Raw genomic sequence first — 26,108 nt, 5'->3', positions numbered from 1 at the left:
TTGGTACTCTGTCCAGTTTTGGCACTTCAGTTTAAACGTGATATGACAAATTTGAGTGACTTCAGATAGTGAAGGCTCTGGAAACCAAACCCAATAAGATGTCTAAAAGATAGGGCAGGTTTAATAGAGATTAAAAGTGACATGCGGCAGGAGACTATGTATCTGAAGAGATGGCATAAAGAAAAGGGAGTGAATTCATTTCCTATTGCTCCAGAGCAGGGGTCTCCAACCTTGGCAACTTTAAGTAACTTGTGGACTTCAACTTCCAGACTTCCTCAGCCAGCAAAGCTGGTAGTTAAAGTCTTCTGGTAGTTGAAGTCTTCTGGAAGTTGAAGTCCACAAGTCTTAAAGTTGCCAAGTTTGGAGACCCCTGCTCTAGAGGGCAGGGCCATTTTAAATTAATGGGTAAACTACAAGAATGTTCAGGAGACATCAAGAGAAACTTCTTGCTTTCCTCCCTGTGTCACCAAGCAGAAGAGGTTCTCTTGACCTTCTCGGGAAGTTTTCAATTACAGATTGGATGATCAGCTGTCAGATTCACTCTAATGGATCTCACACTAAGCAGGCAATTGAAATAGATGACCTCAACATGTTCTGTTCCAATTCTATGAGTCTATCCCTTTAAGTCTCTTTAAAATGTTTTATATGGTGCATCATGAATGGTATTTGGTAAAAGCTATCCAGGGAGTTTTGGGTATCCTTTAATTCTCCTTCGTTTGGTTTAAAAAACATATTTCCTAGGGGTAATATACTCGATGTCTTCATGATAAAAAGCTAAATTCCATGACTGTCCCTGTTGTCATTTTGAAAAGATTTACTTCATTGTGTAGAGGTGTCTTTAACCATTCTTCCAATTATATTGCTACATTAAAGCATAACTGAACAGATAATTCTATGGTGGTGGTGGTGGGGGAAGAATTGGAGAGAAAAAAGGGGAAAAAGACAAATGCTAAGCACATTTTGAGTCAGTATCCTATTTCTTCACCTTCATCCCAATTCACTTTACTTCCACTTATATGTATATATGTATATTCTGCCTGTTATTTTCATGAAACATATATTTGCAAACAACTATATTTGAATAAAATATATTTTGCTGTACAAGATTCCTTAGTATCAGCAAAGTGCTGTACTGTGAGGGAGATAGGTAGTTCTCAAATGTAATAAACACACAAAAGCTGTTCCAGGCAACTTTTTAAAAAATGAGCTATCACTTGCTTTCTGTTCGGAAATTGTAATTTGAATCAGTTCATGCTTGTTTCACCTAATTGCTCATAAAGCCTTGCCTTTATAGCACTGTGAGTCTGAAGGCTGGAGATGTATGAAGGAAAAGAGGGATTCTGGGATTCCAAATCGAGTTAGTGCCATGTGCAACCTAAAACTCCAATAGTCACATTTGGAATAGAGAAAGGTTAACTTCTCCTTCCCTAGCCAAAAATATCCAACATATCTACGGAAAACACATCACACTGAAAACATGATTATCACAGATTACAAAAAAACAAAAAAAAACACCATTACCTCTCGGGGTGGAACAGCATCAGGACAGCCTGGTGGTGGAGTAGTACCAGCAGTACTGGTAGTAGGAGTGGTGGAGACAATTGTGGGAGTTGAGGTGGGTTTGGGTGTAGTTGATAGACATGGCCCTTTATATCTTTCAACGGAACATGTGCTACCACAAATGGCGAAATAAAGGCAGCCATCGCTGTCGGTTTGCTTATAAATAATTTCACCTGGGGGGGGGGGAGAAACAACAACATTTCAGTAGGATTTGAGAAAGCTATCAAATAAGTGCATACATAACAAACACAATGATAGAGAAAAGTCTGCCACATGAATCATAAGGAGAAACGCAGAATAGGTATACTGCAGATCCTGTCAGCCAAAGGGTATTGGTTGGTGAAGGCCCCAAAAAGGAGCTTTTCCCACAGTGATCACTGTTCTACTGCATGGAACATCCTCCCTCCATATATTGAAATGGGCCCAACTCTGTTAGCCTTTTGCAAGACCCTAAAAACCTGTCTTTCTTCCAGTACCTTGGTGCTAAATGTGTCAAAGTCCCAGTTTTGTCACTGTATTAATAACAGGTCATTTAATTACTATTATGCAAGTGGTGCACTGGCCTAGACGTAGAGCTCGTGCCTCACAATCAGAAGGCTGTGAGTTCAATCCTAGGTAGAGGCAGATATTTCTCTCGGTGGGCAAAATGAGAATATTTGCTGAACAAAGCTCTGGATAGGTGACAGGAAGGGCATCTGAAAATTAAGCCACTCTGCAACCTTCATACAGTTGCGCAGACTCTACCCAACATGGGATTATGGGGTTGTTAAAAGATGATGATTTAATTGCTACTATGTGTATTTAATTTGGATGCCATTAGTATTTTATTAAATTGTTCTTAGTATTTTTAGTGTAATAACATTTCTGAATTGTAAGCTATGCAGAGCAATTTCCCAAGATGGGTAGCTATAAAATTGAATAAGCAAAAATACATAAAATTCAAAAATTGGCTGGCAAAAAAATAACAGTTATTGAAATAAACACTTACCAGGCATATAAATATTTTCCCCAATTTGGCAAAAGCAATGACTTGTGCTGCTGCCTACGGTGGTGGTTGAAGATGTAATACTTGAAGTGGGTTGAGGTATGGTTGTGGTTATCAATTTCTGTGTCATTGTTCCAAAGGCCGTTGTGGTTGAAACTGGGGGGGTTGAGCTGGAAGTGGAGGTGGGTGGTATGGTTGTTGTTATGCATTCGGGGTTTTCTTCACAACAAAGCACGCTTACCCTATAATTAAGGCATAGTTGATATTTTCCAGTTTGGTCCCTATTGTAGCATGTAAATCCAACTGTGACATCACACTTTACGACTTGACCAACTTGTTCAATGGTTAGGTCTTGGTGGTTTTCCGCTTGGCATTTTATATTTATAGGCTTTTCACAGAATTTCCCTCCCGCAGCTCGGATATTGCTGTAAGTTTCAAGGTCTCCTCCTTCGGGTCCAGGAACGGGAAAGTCAGAATCAAACCATTCTGACCATTGGCAGGTGACAGGCGCACATGTGGTCTTTGGTGGAGTGGTTGTAGTGAGAGTTGTTGTTGGTGTGGGCAACTGGGTAGTGGTGGGCAAAGCAGTCGTAGTTACTATGGGAGTAGTGGGAGAAATAACAGTTGTTACGGTGGGAGTTGTTTCTTTGGTGGTACTGCTGGTGGTGGTTATCACTGTTGAGGTGGGTGGTACGGGTGTTGTTTTGCATTCGGGGTTTTCTTCACAACAAAGCACGCTTACCCTATAATTAAGGCATAGTTGATATTTTCCAGTTTGGTCCCTATTGTAGCATGTAAATCCAACTGTGACATCACACTTTACGACTTGACCAACTTGTTCAATGGTTAGGTCTTGGTGGTTTTCCGCTTGGCATTTTATATTTATAGGCTTTTCACAGAATTTCCCTCCCGCAGCTCGGATATTGCTGTAAGTTTCAAGATCTCCTCCTTCGGGTCCAGGAACGGGAAAGTCAGAATCAAACCATTCTGACCATTGGCAGGTGACAGGCGCACATGTGGTCTTTGGTGGAGTGGTTGTAGTGAGAGTTGTTGTTGGTGTGGGTAACTGGGTAGTGGTGGGCAAAGCAGTCGTAGTTACTATGGGAGTAGTGGGAGAAATAACTGTTGTTATGGTGGGAGTTGTTTCTTTGGTGGTACTGCTGGTGGTGGTTATCACTGTTGAGGGTGGGTGGTACGGGTGTTGTTTTGCATTCGGGGTTTTCTTCACAACAAAGCACGCTTACCCTATAATTAAGGCATAGTTGATATTTTCCAGTTTGGTCCCTATTGTAGCATGTAAATCCATCTGTGACATCACACTTTACGACTTGACCAACTTGTTCAATGGTTAGGTCTTGGTGGTTTTCAGCTTGGCATTTTATATTTATAGGCTTTTCACAGAATTTCCCTCCCGCAGCTCGGATATTGCTGTAAGTTTCAAGGTCTCCTCCTTCGGGTCCAGGAACGGGAAAGTCAGAATCAAACCATTCTGACCATTGGCAGGTGACAGGCGCACATGTGGTCTTTGGTGGAGTGGTTGTAGTGAGAGTTGTTGTTGGTGTGGGTAACTGGGTAGTGGTGGGCAAAGCAGTCGTAGTTACAATGGGAGTAGTGGGAGAAATAACAGTTGTTATGGTGGGAGTTGTTTCTTTGGTGGTACTGCTGGTGGTGGTTATCACTGTTGAGGTGGGTGGTACGGGTGTTGTTTTGCATTCGGGGTTTTCTTCACAACAAAGCACGCTTACCCTATAATTAAGACATAGTTGATATTTTCCAGTTTGGTCCCTATTGTAGCATGTAAATCCATCTGTGACATCACACTTTACGACTTGACCTATTTGTTCAATGGTTAGGTCTTGGTGGTTTTCAGCTTGGCATTTTATATTTATAGGCTTTTCACAGAATTTCCCTCCCGCAGCTCGGATATTGCTGTAAGTTTCAAGGTCTCCTCCTTCGGGTCCAGGAACGGGAAAGTCAGAATCAAACCATTCTGACCATTGGCAGGTGACAGGCGCACATGTGGTCTTTGGTGGAGTGGTTGTAGTGAGAGTTGTTGTTGGTGTGGGAAACTGGGTAGTGGTGGGCAAAGAAGTCGTAGTTACTATGGGAGTAGTGGGAGAAATAACAGTTGTTATGGTGGGAGTTGTTTCTTTGGTGGTACTGCTGGTGGTGGTTATCACTGTTGAGGTGGGTGGTACGGGTGTTGTTTTGCATTCGGGGTTTTCTTCACAACAAAGCACGCTTACCCTATAATTAAGGCATAGTTGATATTTTCCAGTTTGGTCCCTATTGTAGCATGTAAATCCATCTGTGACATCACACTTTACGACTTGACCAACTTGTTCAATGGTTAGGTCTTGGTGGTTTTCAGCTTGGCATTTTATATTTATAGGCTTTTCACAGAATTTCCCTCCCGCAGCTCGGATATTGCTGTAAGTTTCAAGGTCTCCTCCTTCGGGTCCAGGAACGGGAAAGTCAGAATCAAACCATTCTGACCATTGGCAGGTGACAGGCGCACATGTGGTCTTTGGTGGAGTGGTTGTAGTGAGAGTTGTTGTTGGTGTGGGTAACTGGGTAGTGGTGGGCAAAGCAGTCGTAGTTACAATGGGAGTAGTGGGAGAAATAACAGTTGTTACGGTGGGAGTTGTTTCTTTGGTCGTACTGCTGGTGGTGGTTATCACTGTTGAGGTGGGTGGTACGGGTGTTGTTTTGCATTCGGGGTTTTCTTCACAACAAAGCACGCTTACCCTATAATTAAGGCATAGTTGATATTTTCCAGTTTGGTCCCTATTGTAGCATGTAAATCCATCTGTGACATCACACTTTACGACTTGACCTATTTGTTCAATGGTTAGGTCTTGGTGGTTTTCAGCTTGGCATTTTATATTATAGGCTTTCACAGAATTTCCCTCCCGCAGCTCGGATATTGCTGTAAGTTTCAAGATCTCCTCCTTCGGGTCCAGGAACAGGAAAGTCAGAATCAAACCATTCTGACCATTGGCAGTTGACAGGCGCACATGTGGTCTTTGGTGGAGTGGTTGTATTGAGAGTTGTTGTTGGTGTGGGTAACTGGGTAGTGGTGGGCAAAGAAGTCGTAGTTACTATGGGAGGTAGTGGGAGAAATACCTGTTGTTATGGTGGGAGTTGTTTCTTTGGTGGTACTGCTGGTGGTGGTTATCACTGTTGAGGTGGGTGGTATGGTTGTTGTTATGCATTCGGGGTTTTCTTTACAACAAAGCACGCTTACCCTATAATTAAGGCATAGTTGATATTTTCCAGTTTGGTCCCTATTGTAGCATGTAAATCAACTGTGACATCACACTTTACGACTTGACCAACTTGTTCAATGGTTAGGTCTTGGTGGTTTTCAGCTTGGCATTTTATATTTATAGGCTTTTCACAGAAATTTCCCTCCCGCAGCTCGGATATTGCTGTAAGTTTCAAGATCTCCTCCTTCGGGTCCAGGAACGGGAAAGTCAGAATCAAACCATTCTGACCATTGGCAGGTGACAGGCGCACATGTGGTCTTTGGTGGAGTGGTTGTAGTGAGAGTTGTTGTTGGTGTGGGTAACTGGGTAGTGGTGGGCAAAGAAGTCGTAGTTACTATGGGAGTATGGGGAGAAATAACTGTTGTTATGGTGGGAGTTGTTTCTTTGGTGGTACTGCTGGTGGTGGTTATCACTGTTGAGGTGGGTGGTATGGTTGTTGTTATGCATTCGGGTTTTCTTTACAACAAAGCACGCTACCCTATAATTAAGGCATAGTTGATATTTTCCAGTTTGGTCCCTATTGTAGCATGTAAATCCAACTGTGACATCACACTTTACGACTTGACCAACTTGTTCATGGTTAGGTCTTGGTGGTTTTCAGCTTGGCATTTTATATTTATAGGCTTTTCACAGAATTTCCCTCCCGCAGCTCGGATATTGCTGTAAAGTTTCAAGGTCTCCTCCTTCGGGTCCAGGAACGGGAAAGTCAGAATCACACCATTCTGACCATTGGCAGGTGACAGGCGCACATGTGGTCTTTGGTGGAGTGGTTGTAGTGAGAGTTGTTGTTGGTGTGGGTAACTGGGTAGTGGTGGGCAAAGAAGTCGTAGTTACTATGAGGAGTAGTGGGAGAAATAACTGTTGTTATGGGTGGGAGTTGTTTCTTTGGTGGTACTGCTGGTGGTGGTTATCACTGTTTGAGGTGGGTGGTATGGTTGTTGTTATGCATTCGGGTTTTCTTTACAACAAAGCACGCTTACCCTATAATTAAGGCATAGTTGATATTTTCCAGTTTGGTTCCCTATTGTAGCATGTAATCCATCTGTGACATCACACTTTACGACTTGACCAATTGTTCAATGGTTAGGTCTTGGTGGTTTTCAGCTTGGCATTTTATATTTATAGGCTTTTCACAGGAATTTCCCTCCCGCAGCTCGGATATTGCTGTAAGTTTCAAGGTCTCCTCCTTCGGTCCAGGAACGGGAAAGTCGAATCAAAACCATTCTGACCATTGGCAGGTGACAGGCGCACATGTGGTCTTTGGTGAGTGGTTGTAGTGAGAGTGTTGTTGGTGTGGGTAACTGGTAGTGGTGGGCAAGCAGTCGTAGTTACTATGCGAGTAGTGGAGAATAACAGTGTTACGGTGGGAGTTGTTTCTTTGGTCGTACTGCTGGTGGTGGTTATCACTGTTGAGGTGGGTGGTACGGGTGTTGTTTGCATTCGGGGTTTCTTCACAACAAAGCACGCTTACCCTATAATTAAGGCATAGTTGATATTTTCCAGTTTGGTCCCTATTGTAGCATGTAATACCATCTGTGACATCACACTTACCGACTTGACCTATTTGTTCAATGGTTAGGTCTTGGTGGTTTTTCAGCTTGGCATTTTATATTTATAGGCTTTTCACAGAATTTCCCTCCCGCAGCTCGGATATTGCTGTAAGTTTCAAGATCTCCTCCTTCGGTCCAGGAACGGGAAAGTCAGAATCAAACCATTCTGACCATTGGCAGGTGACAGGCGCACATGTGGTCTTTGGTGGAGTGTTGTAGTGAGAGTTGTTGTTGGTGTGGGTAACTGGGTAGTGGTGGGCAAAGCAGTCGTAGTTACATGGGAGTAGTGGGAGAAATACAGTTGTTATGGTGGGAGTGTTTCTTTGGTGGTACTGCTGGTGGTGGTTATCAATGTTGAGGTGGGTGTACGGGTGTTGTTTTGCATTCGGGGTTTTCTTCACAACAAAGCACGCTTACCCTATAATTAAGCCATAGTTGATATTTTCCAGTTGGTCCCTATTGTAGCATGTAAATCCATCTGTGACATCACACTTTACGACTTGAACCTATTGTTCAATTGGTTAGGTCTTGGTGGTTTTCAGCTTGGCATTTTATATTTATAGGCTTTTCACAGAATTTCCCTCCCGCAGCTCGGATATTGCTGTAAGTTTCAAGGTCTCCTCCTTCGGGTCCAGGAACGGGAAAGTCAGAATCAAACCATTCTGACCATTGGCAGGTGACAGGTGCACATGTGGTCTTTGGTGGAGTGGTTGTAGTGAGAGTTGTTGTTGGTGTGGGTAACTGGGTAGTGGTGGGCAAAGCAGTCGTAGTTACAATGGGAGTAGTGGGAGAAATAACAGTTATGGTGGGAGTTGTTTCTTTGGTGGTACTGCTGGTGGTGGTTATCACTGTTGAGGTGGGTGGTACGGGTGTTGTTTTGCATTCGGGGTTTTCTTCACAACAAAGCACGCTTACCCTATAATTAAGGCATAGTTGATATTTTCCAGTTTGGTCCCTATTGTAGCATGTAAATCCATCTGTGACATCACACTTTACGACTTGACCTATTGTTCAATGGTTAGGTCTTGGTGGTTTTCAGCTTGGCATTTTATATTTATAGGCTTTTCACAGAATTTCCCTCCCGCAGCTCGGATATTGCTGTAAGTTTCAAGGTCTCCTCCTTCGGGTCCAGGAACGGGAAAGTCAGAATCAAACCATTCTGACCATTGGCAGGTGACAGGCGCACATGTGGTCTTTGGTGGAGTGGTTGTAGTGAGAGTTGTTGTTGGTGTGGGAAACTGGGTAGTGGTGGGCAAAGAAGTCGTAGTTACTATGGGAGTAGTGGGAGAAATAACAGTTGTTATGGTGGGAGTTGTTTCTTTGGTGGTACTGCTGGTGGTGGTTATCACTGTTGAGGTGGGTGGTACGGGTGTTGTTTTGCATTCGGGGTTTTCTTCACAACAAAGCACGCTTACCCTATAATTAAGGCATAGTTGATATTTTCCAGTTTGGTCCCTATTGTAGCATGTAAATCCAACTGTGACATCACACTTTACAACTTGACCAACTTGTTCAATGGTTAGGTCTTGGTGGTTTTCAGCTTGGCATTTTTATTTAGGCTTTTCACAGAATTTCCCTCCCGCAGCTCGGATATTGCTGTAAGTTTCAAGGTCTCCTCCTTCGGGTCCAGGAACGGGAAAGTCAGAATCAAACCATTCTGACCATTGGCAGGTGACAGGCGCACATGTGGTCTTTGGTGGAGTGGTTGTAGTGAGAGTTGTTGTTGGTGTGGGTAAACTGGGTAGTGGTGGGCAAAGAAGTCGTAGTTACTATGGGAGTAGTGGGAGAAATAACTGTTGTTATGGTGGGAGTTGTTTCTTTGGTGGTACTGCTGGTGGTGGTTTTCACTGTTGACGTGGCAGTTGTTGGGATTGATGTTGTTTTCACAATCTGAGGTGCTAGATGGCAGCCTTGTTGTACGATGTTGTGTAATAATGGGTCTTTCTGTTGTCTTTGGAACTGGTTGTTTTGTAGTTGTTAGTATTGATGTAGGTATTTTTGTTGTTTTCAGTGATGTAGTGATAGGTGTTGTGGTGGTTACTCTTGTTGTTTCAAATGTTGTTGACTGTGTACCTTTTGTTGGAAGCAGTGTTGTAGTTAGAGGAGCTGCAGTGGAACTTGGTTGCATAGCAGTAGTTGCCGTTGAAAGTTTGTAGTAGAAAATAGAAAGACTGGTTATATATTAGTAGTGGCAGGAGGTAATGTCATTGTAGGTGTCTCCGGAACTGATGTAGATGTCAGTTGTGGTGTTGTTATATTTGGACTTGTTTTTCCTGAAGTTGTAGTAAAGATTGTAGAGGTTGTCTGAGGTGTTGTGACTCTGGTTGAAGGTTCTGTAGGAGTGGTCAAGCAGTAGTTGTTGCAGCAATAAACTTTAATTTGATAGTTGAGACATATCTGTAGCATTCCCAACTGATCTTCATTTCTGCAAACAAATCCAAAGGATACGTTGCACAGGACCTTTTGGCCAATTTCATCAATAGTTTTATTAGGGAATTTCTCAGCTCTGCATTCTATATGTTCTGGGTTTCACAGAGATCTTTTCCTGTGGCTCTAATAATGTCATATGTTTCAAAATCTCCTTCATTATCCAGTGTAGGAATATGCACATCATACCATTCTGTCCATTTGCAGATAGGCGTGCAAGTTGTTTTTGTCATCATTTGTTGTTGAAGATCCAGTTTCCATTGTAGACGGGATTGTAGTGCTTGTAGATAAAAAGTGCTTTTTGGGGTTGTTGTTAAGATGCTAGTGGTTCCTTTAATTGTACTGTGAAGCAGTGGTACTTGCTGTAGTTGGTACTGTAGTTGTTTGAACTGAAGTGGTAGTTGCAGGTATGGAGGGTTTAGTATAATTGCCACATGGTACAAAGGTACAGCATAGAATTTGATTTGATAATTGTGGCACATTTCTGGATGCTGGTCCATATTATTACAATTAATCCAAGTGTTCTGTTGCATTCTACCTTCTGGCCCAGTGTAGTTAATGGAGTATTGGGGAATTTCTCTGCTCTACATTCAACAGCTTTTGGACTTTTGCAGACTTGGTAGCCTTTGACCCTTAGATTGTCAAAAGTTTCAAAATCTCCATCGTTGTTTCCCGAGCCAGGCTGCATCCCATCATACCACGGTGGACCAATTACACACTTCCTGAACACAGACGATGTAGTCATGGGCACTGCAAAGATATTAGAAGGATAATGAATATGTTTCATCTACCTAGAACAACCTAGAACAACCTAGAACTATGGCTGCCTACAATCTGACCTACGCTTAGTACACAAAATTGTCTGCTATAACATCCTAGCTGTCAACGACTACTTCAGCTTCAACCAATAGCTACAAACTCAAGTAACTGCTCCAACTTGATTGCAGAAAATACGACTTCAGCAACAGAATGGTCAATGCCTGGAATGCATTACCCAACTCTATTGTTACATCCTCAAACTCTCACAGCTTCAACCTCAAACTGTCTACCGTGGACCTCACCCCATTCCTAAGAGGTTTGTAAAGGGGTGTGTATAAGTGCACCAGGGTGCCTATGTTTACTCATACTTATACTTGTTTTCTCATACATTCTTGACAACCAAAATAAATAATAAAACACAATATTGTCTAATAATTGTGAGCATGCAAAATACCCTGAAACAACTATGCCCCAGAACAGTTTTTTGAGGTAAATGTGGTAATAGGGTCAGTGGTCACACATATAGTTTCCTCCTTCTTCCTCTTCCTAAAAGAATTCCTCTTTAAGACTCTCACCTAAGGAAACAATGATCTTCATCAAACTTTTTTGATGGCAAACAATTACAGGAAGTTTAATTGGCTTCCTTCCCAGGACATTCTACTCAAGATCATTGATTTCCTGCTGCTAATGGCATGAGGAGCAATAATTATTAGCATGGTGTCTGAGAAGAAATAAGTGAAGTACATTCCTTGGTTTTGTGATAACTTAATTGATATTTTAATTGCACATTACCCTCAGCACCTGCTAAGCAGATGCACTTTTACATAGTTATTACATTGAAGAGAAGAATATGCACAGAGTGCAATTAAAACATTTATTTTAAAACATGTGGCATTGCATTGCTTCAGCAGCAGCAGCAGAATAAGTCATCTCAACTTAGTTTAGACAAAGTGGACATTCTTTTTTTATTACATTTAGGGATTCAGAGTCCTATTAGTTAAAATGTTTCATATGGTACCATGGCAATAGGCCAAATGGTTTATTTTCCCATGATTTCCTTCTAGGTTGCTATAATGTGGAAATGTGGGGTAGCAAATTGAATCTACAACTTAATCTTTTTTCTCCATACAACAACCTATTTTCAGTAGCAAAATTGGCAAGTTGTTTATAGCAGAGGCGGGTTTCAAATCCCAGCGCTACCGTTTTGCTTATGCTTGTGTGGAGACATTTCTGCGCACACTAAAATGTATTAATTTTTTTTATAATCATAGACTAACAATCATTTTGTTTCATTTCATTTACTAAGGAAAAAGATAAGTCCTCAGAGTTGTTAGAATTTGTACCTGAAGTAGTACTTCTGTGGAAGTGGTGTTAAATACAAAGACAGTAGAAGTAGGAATACTGGTAGGGGTTGTGGAACACGGAAAGATATTCCTCTCAATTGTGCCATTTTGACTGCAAATTGCAGTGATGCACCCTCCAATGCCATCAGTTGTATTGTAAATGATCTCTCCAGGTTTGCTTATCTTTCCTTCATAGATACAGTAGCATTCTGTCATTTAAAAAAAGCAATTGATTATTGAAGTTGTTTCAATTCTCACAATGGCTGATCCAAATAATCACAGCCCACATCAAATCGACACAGTCTGCTTACCATTTTCATCATATCTGCAGTCCTCTTCACTGTCTATTGAACAATAACTGTAAGGAAACAAATGAGCGCATTTGTTAGAAGGCTGCTCACCATTTAAAAAAGCACAACAGGTTAAAACAAATGTAGTTTATGCATAATCGGAATAGAATCATGCAGAAACTAATACTTTATTACAAGAAGATCCATTCATTGTATGGAAATGTCCAGATAAAATTTCTGGAAAAAGAAAAAAGCTTCCTGTCAATTCAGAATTTATAAACAGGTTGACCATTTTCTATGGAGAATTCTTATTTTTCCCTTCAATAAAATTAAGGGAATAATAAATTATTTATTTATAAATATTTCCCTTTAATAATTGTTTTCCCTCTAATAAAATTAAGCTTTATGAATTATTTTGTTTGAAAATGACTCTTCTCACAAGAATTGGGGGTAGAGAATGGGTTCAGAAGATCCTGTGGTCTAAGTGGAGCAAAACAATGGAGTGTGCAAAAAAAAAAAAGAATAAGATCATTATTCATTGAAATGATTTGAGCAACTCTTAGTCTACCCTGGGATGAGATGACTACCGAGTAGAGTGTATTAACAGCAGAGGTGAGTTCTTCCCGGTTCAGACTGGTTTGGCTGAATAGGTAGTAATTTAGCTGTCCATATGCCCGAACTGGTTCTATCTTGTTTTTTCCCTCTGCACATGCACAGAACAATTTTTTTAGTTCTGCGCATGCACGTGCACACAAAATGCGCACGCACCTGAAATGCATCCCTCAGCGAACCAGCAGTAAAAGAATCCGGAACCCACCCCTGATTAACAATATGGCATTTTTCAAGAAATTGATCCTGAGACGTGTATTCCAGAATGTTGCCTGCTGATTCTTGCTCCGGTTTTATGAAACATAATGGTATTTGGCCTCTGCCAGATCTTTAACTTATTTGGAAGCTTCAATTGGTACAAAACACAATGGTATGAGCATTTATGTGTACTGTCAAAAGAACACACACTGCACCTCTGTTCTGTGAGCTGCTGTGGTTGCCAGTTTGCTCTCAGGTCCAATGCAAGATGCTGGTTTTAACCTTTAAAGCCCTTCATGGCACAGGATGAGGCTATCAGAAAGACTGCCTCTCTCCATTTACATTAGCCCAACCCATCAGATCTTGCAGAGAAGGGATACTGCAGATACTATCAGCTAGGGCTACACTTGGTGAGCCCCAGGAAATGTGCCTTCTCTACTGTGGCACTTGATTAATGAGTATTGTTCCCCTCCCCATTACATTGGCCCCACCCCTTTGATGTTCTGAGAGGCCCTCAGGACTTGATCATGTGACTAGCCTGGGTTGCCACAAAACAAAACAGATTTGTCTAAGTGACTACTGTTAAGGAAGTCATTTTTTATTCTTCCTTTACTTACAGTTGTATTTTGGGGATTTAGAATATTTATTGCCCTGGTTTTTTTAATATTTGTACTTGCTATTTTTACACTTCTTGCTTTATCCATTGTTGTGTATCACCCAGAGTCACCTTTGATGAGATGGGTGGCTGTATAAATTTGAGGAATAAATAATAACTTCACAATCCTGGCATTTTAAGCAGAAGTCTTACCATGATTGACAGCTCTTTTCTGAAGGCAATTTTTCTCCTGGTTTATAATAGTTTCCCTTATCATCAAAGCAGCCACACTTATCAAGGAGACACAGTCCATCTCATCTTCATTAAAATAGGGTTTATCATCTGGACATTTTGGATAGCATCCTACAGTAAGAAAGATAACTTAATGTAAGCTTTTCACCGGACAAAATGAGCAAAGTAGGCAATAAAATAGAGATGCGTGAGTGATTTTAACAAAATCTCATCTTCAAAGCTTCAGAAAGAAGAGCAAAGAGTTCCAAACATTTTTTTCAAAGTTAGGCTTAAAAAATAAATGTTATGCAGGCAGATCAGATAAGAGTGGGCTTTTTTCTTATTTCTTTTCAGAAAAATAACAGCTTCTTTTTCAGTTCAAACAAACTGTTTGGTTCAAACCAATTATCTGGTATTATCTTTCATTTGCTAGCATGTGCAAAACTGCATGCATCCATACATTAAAGTTGAATAATTGAGAATTGAAAATAAAAGTTATTGGAAAAATATATCCTTACTTCTTAAGCAAGTCTTGAATAGTTCCTATTATAGTTATTAGAAGAATTGATGCAATTTCAGTTTTTAATGATTGTTGCAAATCAAAGACAAGATGCATAAATACTGTACCTTCCAAGTCATAATTCAAGTGAACAATTGTGTGGATTCCTACAGGTCTTCATGCAAGAAGAACCACAAGGTTGATAATGCCATTCACACTCTCCGTGTTTATTGTAGTAATCACAGAATAAAGCTGAAAGGAAAAAGCAGTTCAAGTGAAATGTGTTTGTTTTACAAGAGATATCCCTTTTAATATTCTTGATATGATTTATTACATTTTATTACTTGATAACATCATAAAATAACTTATCTTGGAATAATTTCCCTTGAACCTAATACTGAGAGGACATCTATTGTTTCATATGGATTGTTTGGAAATTCCTTAAATCTCATGAGATATCAAGTTCTCACTGAACTCATTGTCCCATGGACAGCAACAGGACCTTAGACTGAAAGTTCTTGAATCTAATAGTGGGGACAGGGAAAATTCAATTCAATTCAATTATACCCGGAACAATTACAACTTGTTCAGGAATTATTATTCTGTTTCCAAATGTTCTTTTGCATTTTCTGTTCTCATGTCACCTTATTCATATGACGTAGGTATATCTTCCATAGCAATCTAGCAAGGCTTTGTTAATTTAAGGATACATCTGATCATAGCCATTCTAGCCACGTAGTGACACCATGGTTCAATAAATCTCAATCTGAACTTAAAGTAATTTGAAATATTTAGGGACTCAGGGACTCCTTCCACAAAATCACATATGCAAATATGAATGCATTGCCAGTGATCGTCATAGAGATATCTCATTTCCATTTTCTGAGTTGGGCTGAGCTTGCAGTAATGATGTGAAATACTACATGTAACCATCAGCCCTGAGAGGTAATACATTAAGCTCTTACAGCATTTGCGTGCATTCAGAAGACTCCACCTAAGTCCAATGATGATGATTTTTTAGTATTAAAAATCCCATTTGCTGTGGTCCTGAGAAATTAACAATTGAAAATATTGTCTGCACCTTATTCCCACCTTCAACATTCCTGGGAAGGATACTCACGACAGATAGATGGAGTTCTCCAAGAGATGCATACACCAGCCTCCTGACATGCCTGTGCATATGCAGCTACGGCTGTACAGAAGCATTCACAGTCTCCTCCAGTGTCACAAGCACAGGCATCAGATACACATGCTTCATAATATTTAGTTGGTTCAACCTAGTAGGAAATAATGAACATAATTCAGTGTGTTCATTAGTTCAGGTAGGTGAGTTTGATAAAGCATGGGGCATAATAAAGCATTCTTATATTTGCCATTCTTTATTTCCAACCAATCCTTCTGGAGACCTGACCGTATTGATCACTATTCCATTTGTTGCAGTAACAACTGAACGGACAAAGCAATTTGTTGTAGTTATGAAAGCAATAGTTTTGGGATGCAACTGGTAGATGTGATCTGTCATTAGCAATGAATCAGGATGCAATTTGCAATGAAACAAAAAGATATTCTCTAAATCTATTCAGGAACAATTCAGATCCAACAATCATTGGACATGTTGCTATCAAAGATACAAAGCCGAACCACAGTGGGATCTGCTTTTGATTTCTCTTGTAGAAATAATTGACTTCATTATTGATTTAAATGGTTGCAGTGATCAAGGCAATGGACACATTGCAAAAATGGAGATAGTATTCTTAGTAGCCCACCAATAATTAAAGTATTGCTACTTAGTCATAAAAGGATTAAAGGTTAGGTTATATGAATATGTAGTATGTATGTATGATTATGTATGTAGTATATATGTATATGTATATATGTATATATGTATATATGTATATATGTATATGTATATATGTATATGTATATATGTATATATGTATAATGTATATATGTATATGTATATATGTATATATGTATATGTATATGTATATATGTATATATAATGTTGTATTTGTGCTGATAAATAAATAAAGGGAGATTAGTATAGATCTATTTCAAGCTATTTAGCTCTCATCAGTTAGCCATACCCTTACTGGGATTCGAACCTGGGCTGTATTACATATTAGGCAGATGTGTTAACCATTAAGTCACAAGGTTCTCCTCCTTTATCAGCTGAGCCAGGGAAATAGGTGATAAAGGAGCTGATAAAGGAGGAGAACCTTGTGGCTTAGTGGTTAACACATCTGCCTAATATTAATACAGCCCAGGTTCGAATCCCTGTAAGGGTATGGCTAACTGATGAGAGCTAAATAGCTTGAAATAGATCTATACTAGTCTCCCTTTATTTATTTATCAGCACAAATACAACACAAATGTAACAAAGGCAACAGTAAAATATTGGGTTTCTGTCTGGATGGTCTCTTGTGACGAGCCGATAGTCAGAGAAAGGAAACACTAGGCTTCCTCCCATATTTGGGCATACCAGGGGTTGTGACACTAAATACATACATACGTATATGGGATTTAGCCTAGGTTTAGAGCAAGATTATGTATTGATTAGATCCATCATTAACTCTTCATATTATAGAGCAGCCAGTAATGTGTTTCAGTTATTAATATTCCCAGATACTTTGGTCAGATGTCACTTAAAACTAATTAAAAAGGAATGTAGACATACTTGTGGATAGCTTAAAGACTGCTAAAAGGTTCTGAAAGCAATATGTGTCAAATCCACTTCATATTATACCACCAAGATCTATTAGCAACCATATTTAATGCCCCATCTGATTACCATGTCAGGTTTGCCAAAGAATAAAAGTGTCTGAGAGGACAGAGTTGGTAATAAAAGGACTTTCCAGTTACAAAGGAATCCTCTGAGAATTACAAAACTGAAACATTTTTATTTATTTTTTTAATCTTTGGAATGCTGGAATGATAGCATCTCTTTTCAGTTGCTTGGTTTGTGGCTCTTATATCTTCATCTCAGCAATCACATGCATATAATCTTGTTAATATACAGCTACATCTTCTTAGGAACACAACTGAGTCTAACATTTCTGTTGCTAAGCAAGATAGTTGTTAAGTGAGTTTTATCTCATTTTATGATCTTTCTTGCCATAGTTGTTAACAGAATCACTGCAGTTGTTAAGTGAATCATGCAGCCTTTACAGTGAATCCGGCTTCCCCCATTGATTTTGCTTGTCAGAAGCAAGCTGGGAAGATCACAAATGATCACATGATCCTGGGACAGGGCAACTGTCAAAAATACATGCTAGTTGCCAAGCGCCCAATATGATGATGTGACCATGGGGATGCTGCAGTGGTTGTAAGTGTGAAAACTGGTCATAAGTCATTTTTTTGCAGTGATATTGTAACTTTGGTCACTGAACAAAAACCATTGTAAGTCAAGGATTACCTGTATTGCATAAAGTTTGTTCAAATGATCTATATAGTCTTCTGAAATGGATCTGTTCATACCTGAGAATGGCAGAGATCAAAGGTCTTGCTGTTAATGATGCTACACTGCCTCTGTGCCCAGGAACTCCTATAGGGATTTGCAGAACATGGATCCCTGGTGCTTGAGGCATCTGGACAAGAGGGAGAAACTTTCCAGCTGTTACCAATTCCAGGACATCTCCTACTATTGACTGGCTCCTGGTGGTGAAATCATTGATGTCATTGCCATCATAGTTTCCACAAAGGCCACAGACCTCACCCTGCACAGAGAAAAATACAAAACAAAACAAATTGAAAGCTGGGCATAGATGGTTCTAGCTTTAGAGTTCTAGCCATTTTAATGCTGAAGAATATGCATTACTCGGAGACCTTTAATATATTTCTCACACATAGTTTGAACTCATGTACTCAAAGCTGTATATGTTAAAGACAAACCCCAAGTCCAGGAATGTTTAATCTGCATTTACGAAATGATTAAGGATCTATGAAACCAATACATTTTTAATTACACTGAAACAGCATTGTGTTGCATAGCAACGAAATAGCCATGCCTATCTCTACCTAACCCCAATTTATTTCAAAATTAGTTTTAGGAATTGAATTTTTTTTCCTCAAAAGCATAACATGGTTGTCCTTCTAAGAATGTATTTCTTCCAAAGCTATTTGAGTTCCTCAAACTATTACCTAATCTATTCCTATGTATTTTACTCTATGACAATTGTCACATGAAATATACAGTTCCCCCCCCCAGTGGAATATCGTATTGCTCAAAATGAAAGAAATCCAAAATATGAAATTACATTTTCTACAACATTGTGTGTGCATATACTTGTGTATTGAATAGTCCAGCTTAGAAAAGTTATCCTTGAATGGAGCACAAGTATCCCTAGCAGAACTAAAAGGTTATGTTTACTCCCCGTGCAAAAGGTTTGGTTATATTGAGCTCATCCTGAGATTGGACACAGAGCTATGATTAACATTAATAATTAAGTTTAATTGATTCAAGCCAACTTCAGCAACTAGGATTTAGAATATTTGTTTTGAAACATTTCTTTAAACAGATGTTTCCAGCTATTGGCCATGATAACTGGGAGATTTTGAGAGTTCTCGTCCCAAGCTATTAGGAAGGGAGGTTGTGCAAAGCTGGTTTAAAATTGAACAGTTCATAATGTCAATCATAGTTTGTCTACTAATGTATTGTCGTTGTACAGGGCGGGGCATAACCTTTTCCTAGGGGGTCACAGCAAGATCGACAGCAGTTTACAACTTCCGCGACACCTCATTTTAAAGCCCATAAAAAACTGAATTGAATGAGCTATTAAATGTTAAATTTGCTTTAAGAATGGCTGGAAAATTCGATTCGGAAGAACAAAGGATCATTGACAGAATAAAATGCATTGCCTTTCGAGAGGCTCGCGATGCTGGAGCGACGTTTATCAATCGAAAATGGATTGCAAACAAATTGAAACGTCATCCGGATTGGGTTACTGATAATTGGAACAAAACAGCCCAAGAATGTTTCACAAAATTTGGAGAAGGGCGTCCTCTGCAACTGTCCCAAGAAAGCAAAGCCATCATTGCAACTGGCAGTCGCAAACAACGAAAAGGAAACCGAAAAGTGGCCCAAGAAATCCTTCAAATTCGTGGAAAACGAGTTGATCAAAGGACAATCGGCCGATATCGAGAACGAGAAGGTTTGAAGCCATTCCACGTCATTTGCAAACCATTGAAAACTCAAACACACGTTCAAGATCGGCTTTGGTTGTGCGATTGGTTGTCTGAATGGACCAAGGAAGATTTTCTTCTTCATTCGGCGCCATCTGACGAATTCTTCGTTTATGCCATTCGAAAACCGAATTTCCAGAACGATCAAATTTGGGCTAAAGACGTCGACGACATCGCCAAACATGAACGATATCGACAAATCGTTCGCAATCCGACTTGCATCGGGATTTTCGTCATTTTCACAGCCAAGAAACTGCATTGGGTTTTGAAGGATAAAGGGGAATCCTGGGATGGCAGTTATTTCCGTGAGAAAATTTTATTGGAGAATGTCATTCCATTTCTCAGTGATCCAGACAATGTCTTGGTGGTTGGTGAGGCTGTCTTTCTTCATGACAAAGCTCCTTGCATGCGTGCAAATGCGACTCAGCAATTGTTAAAGGAAAACAATGTCGAATTTTGGGCAATGACGTCTGGCCGGGAAATTCGCCAGATCTCAATCCGGCAGAGAACATTGGGGCCATAATTAAGGATGAAGTGGAAGCTCTGATGATTCAGGAGCAAGGTCAAAATCGATATTCGGTTGAAACTTTGAGAATGAATTTGGAAACTGTGTTGAAAAATCTGGAAAATCGAACGGAACTGTTTGAAGATTTGTTGTGTTCTTATCCACCTCGTTTGAATGCTGTTCGAAGGGCTAATGGTGGTCATACTGACTATTAAATCGTGTCAATAAACTCAGTTTTTGATGGGCTTTCGAATGGTGTATGAATTATTTGTGTTGTTATTACAAGTGTTGCTGTGACCCCCTAGGAAAAGGTTATGCCCCGCCCTGTAAGTATGGTCCAGAATTAGAGAAGCTGAAGTTTATTCCTATTTTCAGACATAGATGCTCAGTGAGTGGTAATTTTATTTTCTGCCCATCCAATCTCAGGATCGCAACTGGAGAAAAAAAGCTAGGAGAGATTGCTCTGTATTCTGCCTTGGTCTTCTGGAAACAGAAATGAAAGCTTTTGCATTTCTTTCAACCATAAGGAACTTGGTTCTCCAACCGTATCAATTTTCAAGTGTATAGACTTCAGATCCCAGAATTCCATAGTAGTATGGCTATCAATGTGAATTCTAGGAGTTGAAATTCACTCACCTGGAAGCTGCCAAATGGGAAACATTGGCAAGAAAATTAGGGAAGGGAGTATGTGAGGTCTATGCTTGTCCATATTTCATTGAACCATAGTTCAGTGTGATTTCCAAGTATTGCTTTTGCTATATGTTGACAATCAATTCAAGGGATACACACACACACACACACACACACACACACACACACCTCTTCAGTTATTCACAGAATTCATCAAGAATGATTAAAATTTCCCTATAAATACCAATGTTAAATGGGGTCAGTCCACCCAAATAAAATATTTGTAGTATTTCTTAAACACAAATTTTATGCTAAAGCCAATCATTTACGTTCTTACAATGCAAAAAAAGTCAGTTAAGAATGTTAGCTATAACAAGGTCAACAGAGAATTGTCATTCATAACGATCATGTTTATTGCTCTGCATAATATATTGTCAGAACATTGTCTTGCCCTTTGTGTTTTACATGACAATTTTTTCACTGCTATCAATGGTTCTAGCAACTAAAATAATGCTAAATTGACTGTAAAGTGGAACCATAATAGGATCCATTTAATAAACCAACTACTGTAAATATTTAAATGTGCATGTTTAACTCTTAAACATTGTTCTTCATTGACTGTATCATTATATTATGAATGTATCATTCATTCTCTAACAATTTTCAGTGCAAGTCTTCAGAAATAAATAGAATGATTCAGTTTCTATTTTGCATTCACACCTCACCTTAAAGTCTGCTTTGAGTTTAATGAACACACTGGTTTTCTTATCCCATATTACGGTCACGCTTCCATTAAAAATTTCAATCACCATGTAGATGCCCATGTATCGGATCGTGAAAGGCGCTTCGCCTTCAACAGCAAGTCTCGGTATCACCTTAAATGTTCCATCTGTAAGTAGTAACTCATAGTTCTAAAAGATAAAATACAAGGAACATATGTATTTGTACCTATATCTATCAATGGAGAACAAGTTTGGTGTCGTGATTAAGGAATCAGACTAGAAACCAAGAGACCATGAGATCTAGTCCTATCCTAGGTATGAAGACAGTTGGGTGACCTTGGGCCAATCAATTTCTCTCATCCCTAGAATATACAAAAGGGAAAACTATTTCCTAAAAACTTTGCCAAGAAAACTGCAGGAATTTTTCCAGGCAGTCACCTGAAGTTAACTTTGATCAAAGACACACCACGCACAAAACCACTCACACCACCTATCAATGCCATTGCTTCTAATAATTTCCGCCGGAGATTTCCATTATTGGCAAGTTCTGCACTGGCATTTGGATATTTTTGCAAATATAGTGCCCTATGCTTACCATATACTATTTCAAGATTTCCACTTATTATATAAAGATTTCATATTACAGATTTTGTTGCTTTGTCCATACTACTACAAGTCATAATGTTTTTACCTTCTGCTAAGTTACTTACCCCAGCGAACACCTTAATGGCTTTTGAGCAGGTAGTCCCTGTAGAACCGCAAGGGATATTCTCTGTGATCACCCGGAAAGTTTCTACATTTGTCTTATTTTTACTACACTGATTCTGCAGAAAAGAATGTGGTGTTAAGTTTTTATGAACACAAATGGAGACTCAAGGCTAAAAAATTATAAATTTATGATAGTAGAAATTGAATGCGAAAAAGTTTAATACCTGGACCAGTGTGTATTCACACAATCCATTGAAGGCATATCGTTTGTCATCAAAGGTGGTATAATGACCATCTCCATAAACTGAGCAAGTTTCCAGACAAGGTTTATTAGAGCATAACCACTTTCGGTTCTTGCATGTGCTAGGTAGCCAAACACATATTAGATATTAATAGGGATGCAATATAAATGCAATCCGCTTTATATCAGCCATCAATTTATACATACCAAGTATTACATTTATCTTTGATAGTTTCTCCTGGTTTATGTGGCTTCATTGTGAATGCATGGACATTCTTCTGCAGGTATACATTTGCCTGTACCATCAGACACTAGCTGATCAGGACATACACAACCAGAGACACACTGTGTACTGTACTGCAATAGAGGATTAACAAAAAGTGTTACCTGACAAAACTCTATGACAAGAAGTAACATTTCTAAGATATCGTACAAAGAAAAAGTGATTTCAAATTAATGCCAGTTCTTCCTATTTTTAATATGTACACTGTTGTTTCAATTTCCTTTTCCTTCAGGAATTTTGATAAAGCAATAGCAATAGCACTTACACTTATATACAGCTTCATAGAGCTTTACAGCCTTCTCTAAGTGGTTTACAATGTCAGCATATTTCCCCCAACAATCTGTGTCCTCATTTTACCAACCCCGGAAGGATGGAAGGCTGAGTCAACCTTGAGCCTGGTGAGATTCAAATTGCCTAATTGCAGGCAGCCAGCAGTCAGCAGAAGTCGCTTGCAGTGCTGCATTCTAACCACTGTGCCACAAAGGCTTTTTGCAGATATAAAGAGGGGTCCCTGAATGTTTATTTTTATGCATCTCTGGCCAGTGACTTGGCATAAGCTTAATAAATTAAATAGAATACAATATAAAAGTGCACAATCATGACTAAACCATGCTTGTTAAACAGGTTTACGGTATCATAAGAATTTGTTCTCCTTTCTCCCAGAAAGATCTGAGAAGACTTTTAGATACTTCATTAACTATCATCTCTTGCGATCTATCAGACTAATTTCTATTTGGCAGTATCTTCCTCAAGGGATAGGAAGATAGTGTGCCAAATTGTGCTGGCAATTTCGGAGGCAAAAAGACAATTTTCATTACAATCAATTATCTCCTGACAGACAGCTTCATATATTTAACTCGACTGATGATAATTTCAGTTACTAATATGCTGTTTTACTTATTAAATTTCTATTCTGCATTTTCACTATGAAAACAATCCCACCCAAGCTGAAAAAGCTATTAGAATCAGACCCACTTTTAACTAGCCATACTTACACAGCCCATATCAAGTGTCTGGCAGCTCTTCTGACACTCAACTCCATGAGCATTAGCTGTGGCATTGTCACAATCAAAGTAGACCATAGGAGCAACACAATCTGGAAGAAAAAAAATTCTGTCTGAGATTTTATTTCGGTAATTACACAATGTATATTATGCCAAATTTACATTTTATGACTACAACTGACATGGGACCCCATGTTAGAAGAATCACAATCTTGTTTTGTTTAAGTTTCTTAGTTTTGAATCGTGTTTCCCAAAGTTGGAAAATGCCTCTTAATAATAATAAAATTAATGTACAGTAATTGATCAAGTTTTCAAATTGCTTATGAAGCACACAAATTAAATCCACATGAATATTCATACTTCAGTTTTAGAAACAGTGGTTGGATTGTGGGCCTTCAATGGCTGCCCTCCTTCCCTTGCAACCTCCTCAGTCCCCCAATTCTGATTTGGAGGGTTGAAGAGATCCTAGAACAGAAATCTGCATGTTGCAGAGGAATGAGAAATCAGCAGAAATCATTTGCACATGTCTCTGCTGCCAGCGTATCTTGAGCCAATAACTTTACTCAAGGAATTCTCCTCTTGTGGGAGCTGTATTGGATCTAATTCAGTGTTTCTTTCTAGATTAGCCAATCAGGTATTCAGTTTCTACAAATCTTGCCATTTAATGGTGCCATTGTCAGATTTGTGGTTGTGGTGGTGGTGGTGCTATTATGACAAATTAAATAGAAAACTTGTTCATAAAGTACTGCACTTACTAAATAGTATGCTTGCTTTAGGCATAGATTTCTCTTGCTGGATCTGAACAAGGCTGGAACACCATCATAATAAAATAGGGAATAAAATGGTGGTTGTACCTGTTTGTGATTTCACTTCCCCAATGCATTGAAGCTTGCCTTGTACACAGGTACTGTAAGAGAGTAAGACAGCTATTATATTGCAATAAATGTAATAAACTTATGATCCTGATTTATTACACTTTAAACTATAAGTAGTTTCTTTGTTGTTGTTGTTGTTGAGGAGGAGGAGAAAGAGGAGGAGGAGTAGGAGGAGGAGGAGAAGGAGGAGGAGGAGAGGAGGAGAAGGAGAGAAGGAAGAGAGAAAGGAAAAGGAAAAGGAGGAAGAGAAGGAGGAGGAGAAGAGAAGGAGGAGAGAAGGAAAGAAGGAGGAGGAGGAGGAGAAAAGGGGGAGGAAGAGGAGGAGGAGAAAGGAGGAAGAGAAGGAGGAAAGGAGAGAAGGAAGAGAAGGAAAAGGAAAAGGAGGAAGAGGAGGAGGAGAAGAGAAGGAGGAGGAGAAGGAAAAGAAGAAGGTGGAGGAGGAGGAAAAGGAGAGGAGAGGAGGAGGAGGAGGAAGAGGAGAGGAAAAGGAAAGAATCATTCAAAACACGTTGAAATACTGAAAGGGATTTCTTTTTGATAACAATTGTTAGAAATGAAGAGATCTTTTACTTGGGGTTATATGGATACTTGAAGCATTTCTGTTAGAAATGTATGGGCCACAAAATCATATAGATCAACTGTATTATTGCCAGCTTAACCCACTTTTACCAGTTTACTTTTCACCTAGCTGAAAGCAAACAATAAAAAAGTGAATCCCTTACTGATTAAGTTCAGTTCTATTTCAGTCTTGCTAGCTTACTTTCAAAACTAATAAGTTTTCATTCTTCTGTCTTCCAAAAGGCTTGGGTTTTCAAATCAGGCAGATTTGGTCATTTAGAAGTATCTTTTAATGCCCAAAATACTTACAGATGGAAATGTGAAAAAAAGGAAATGCTACAAATATTACAAAATTGATCAATAGGTACTTCCATTCCATCTTTAAAAACTCAGCTCACTGTAAGAAGTACAGTAAAATAACAGCACTACACCAGATTTGAAGTTTTATTTATTCTAGTAGATGAAGTGACTTTGTGAAAGGATTTCTGGTCCTGAATGGTCAGCTCACAAGCAAGGTTGAATACAATTGCTTTCCCCTATACTTTTGTTCCATGGCTTTCTGCTACTTCTCTTTCCACCACTATGTTTATTTGAAGTCTCTCACCACATGATGCCATTGTCATGAACCACCTCTCCAGATGGAATGGCAGATCCTTTGTGGTAACAAGGACACTTAGAGGCAGGCACACATTTGCCATTGTCATCCAGGTATGTCCCTTCTTCACAGGTGCATCCATCCACTGGAGAGAACTTGATTTTGCAGGTGACATCAACCTCACTGAGAGCTCTGCAGGTGGCTTGACAGGTCTCAATGTTGTAATGATAAGTCCAGGTTTCAGGACAAATTTGAAATTTGGCTTGAGAGAGAAAAAGGAAAAAAAGAATGGATTTATTAGCAAGATTCATGTAGCAATTGTACTAGAAATTCCTATACATACAACAAGTTGCAATGACTCTATCAGTCTCTTCCCCCCCTCTCTCTGCCTGCCTGCCTGCCTGCCTCCCTCCCTCCCTCTCTCTTTCTCTTTCTCTTTCTCTCCATCTCTCTCTCAGGGGGGGGGGACTCTGTAAATATATGCATCTCCA

The 26,108-nt window shown here is 39.4% G+C and overlaps 1 protein-coding gene across 1 annotated transcript in view; it reads right to left on the bottom strand.

Moving 5' to 3' along the window:
• Nucleotides 1-26,108, bottom strand: part of MUC5AC (mucin 5AC, oligomeric mucus/gel-forming) — an 81,500-nt gene that overhangs the window by 26,632 nt on the left and 28,760 nt on the right. The window contains 28 exon segments of the mRNA XM_032212770.1: nt 1,522-1,733; nt 2,549-3,733; nt 3,735-5,628; nt 7,887-8,374; nt 8,377-9,119; nt 10,135-10,252; nt 10,255-10,302; nt 10,305-10,491; nt 10,493-10,525; nt 10,528-10,541; nt 11,343-11,367; nt 11,894-12,102; nt 12,205-12,251; nt 13,799-13,881; nt 13,884-13,948; nt 14,335-14,359; nt 14,455-14,567; nt 15,436-15,592; nt 17,793-17,938; nt 17,941-18,031; nt 21,357-21,542; nt 22,064-22,177; nt 22,286-22,424; nt 22,510-22,551; nt 22,553-22,659; nt 23,581-23,681; nt 24,444-24,496; nt 25,627-25,879. Of these exon segments, the coding sequence (XP_032068661.1) occupies nt 1,522-1,733; nt 2,549-3,733; nt 3,735-5,628; nt 7,887-8,374; nt 8,377-9,119; nt 10,135-10,252; nt 10,255-10,302; nt 10,305-10,491; nt 10,493-10,525; nt 10,528-10,541; nt 11,343-11,367; nt 11,894-12,102; nt 12,205-12,251; nt 13,799-13,881; nt 13,884-13,948; nt 14,335-14,359; nt 14,455-14,567; nt 15,436-15,592; nt 17,793-17,938; nt 17,941-18,031; nt 21,357-21,542; nt 22,064-22,177; nt 22,286-22,424; nt 22,510-22,551; nt 22,553-22,659; nt 23,581-23,681; nt 24,444-24,496; nt 25,627-25,879 (6,878 nt within the window).

Source organism: Thamnophis elegans, chromosome 1 (genome assembly GCF_009769535.1).
Source record: "Thamnophis elegans isolate rThaEle1 chromosome 1, rThaEle1.pri, whole genome shotgun sequence".
NCBI classification, from domain to species: Eukaryota; Metazoa; Chordata; class Lepidosauria; order Squamata; family Colubridae; genus Thamnophis; species Thamnophis elegans.
Note: the sequence above shows the minus strand (reverse complement) of the source record. Positions and strands in the feature narration are given on the sequence as shown.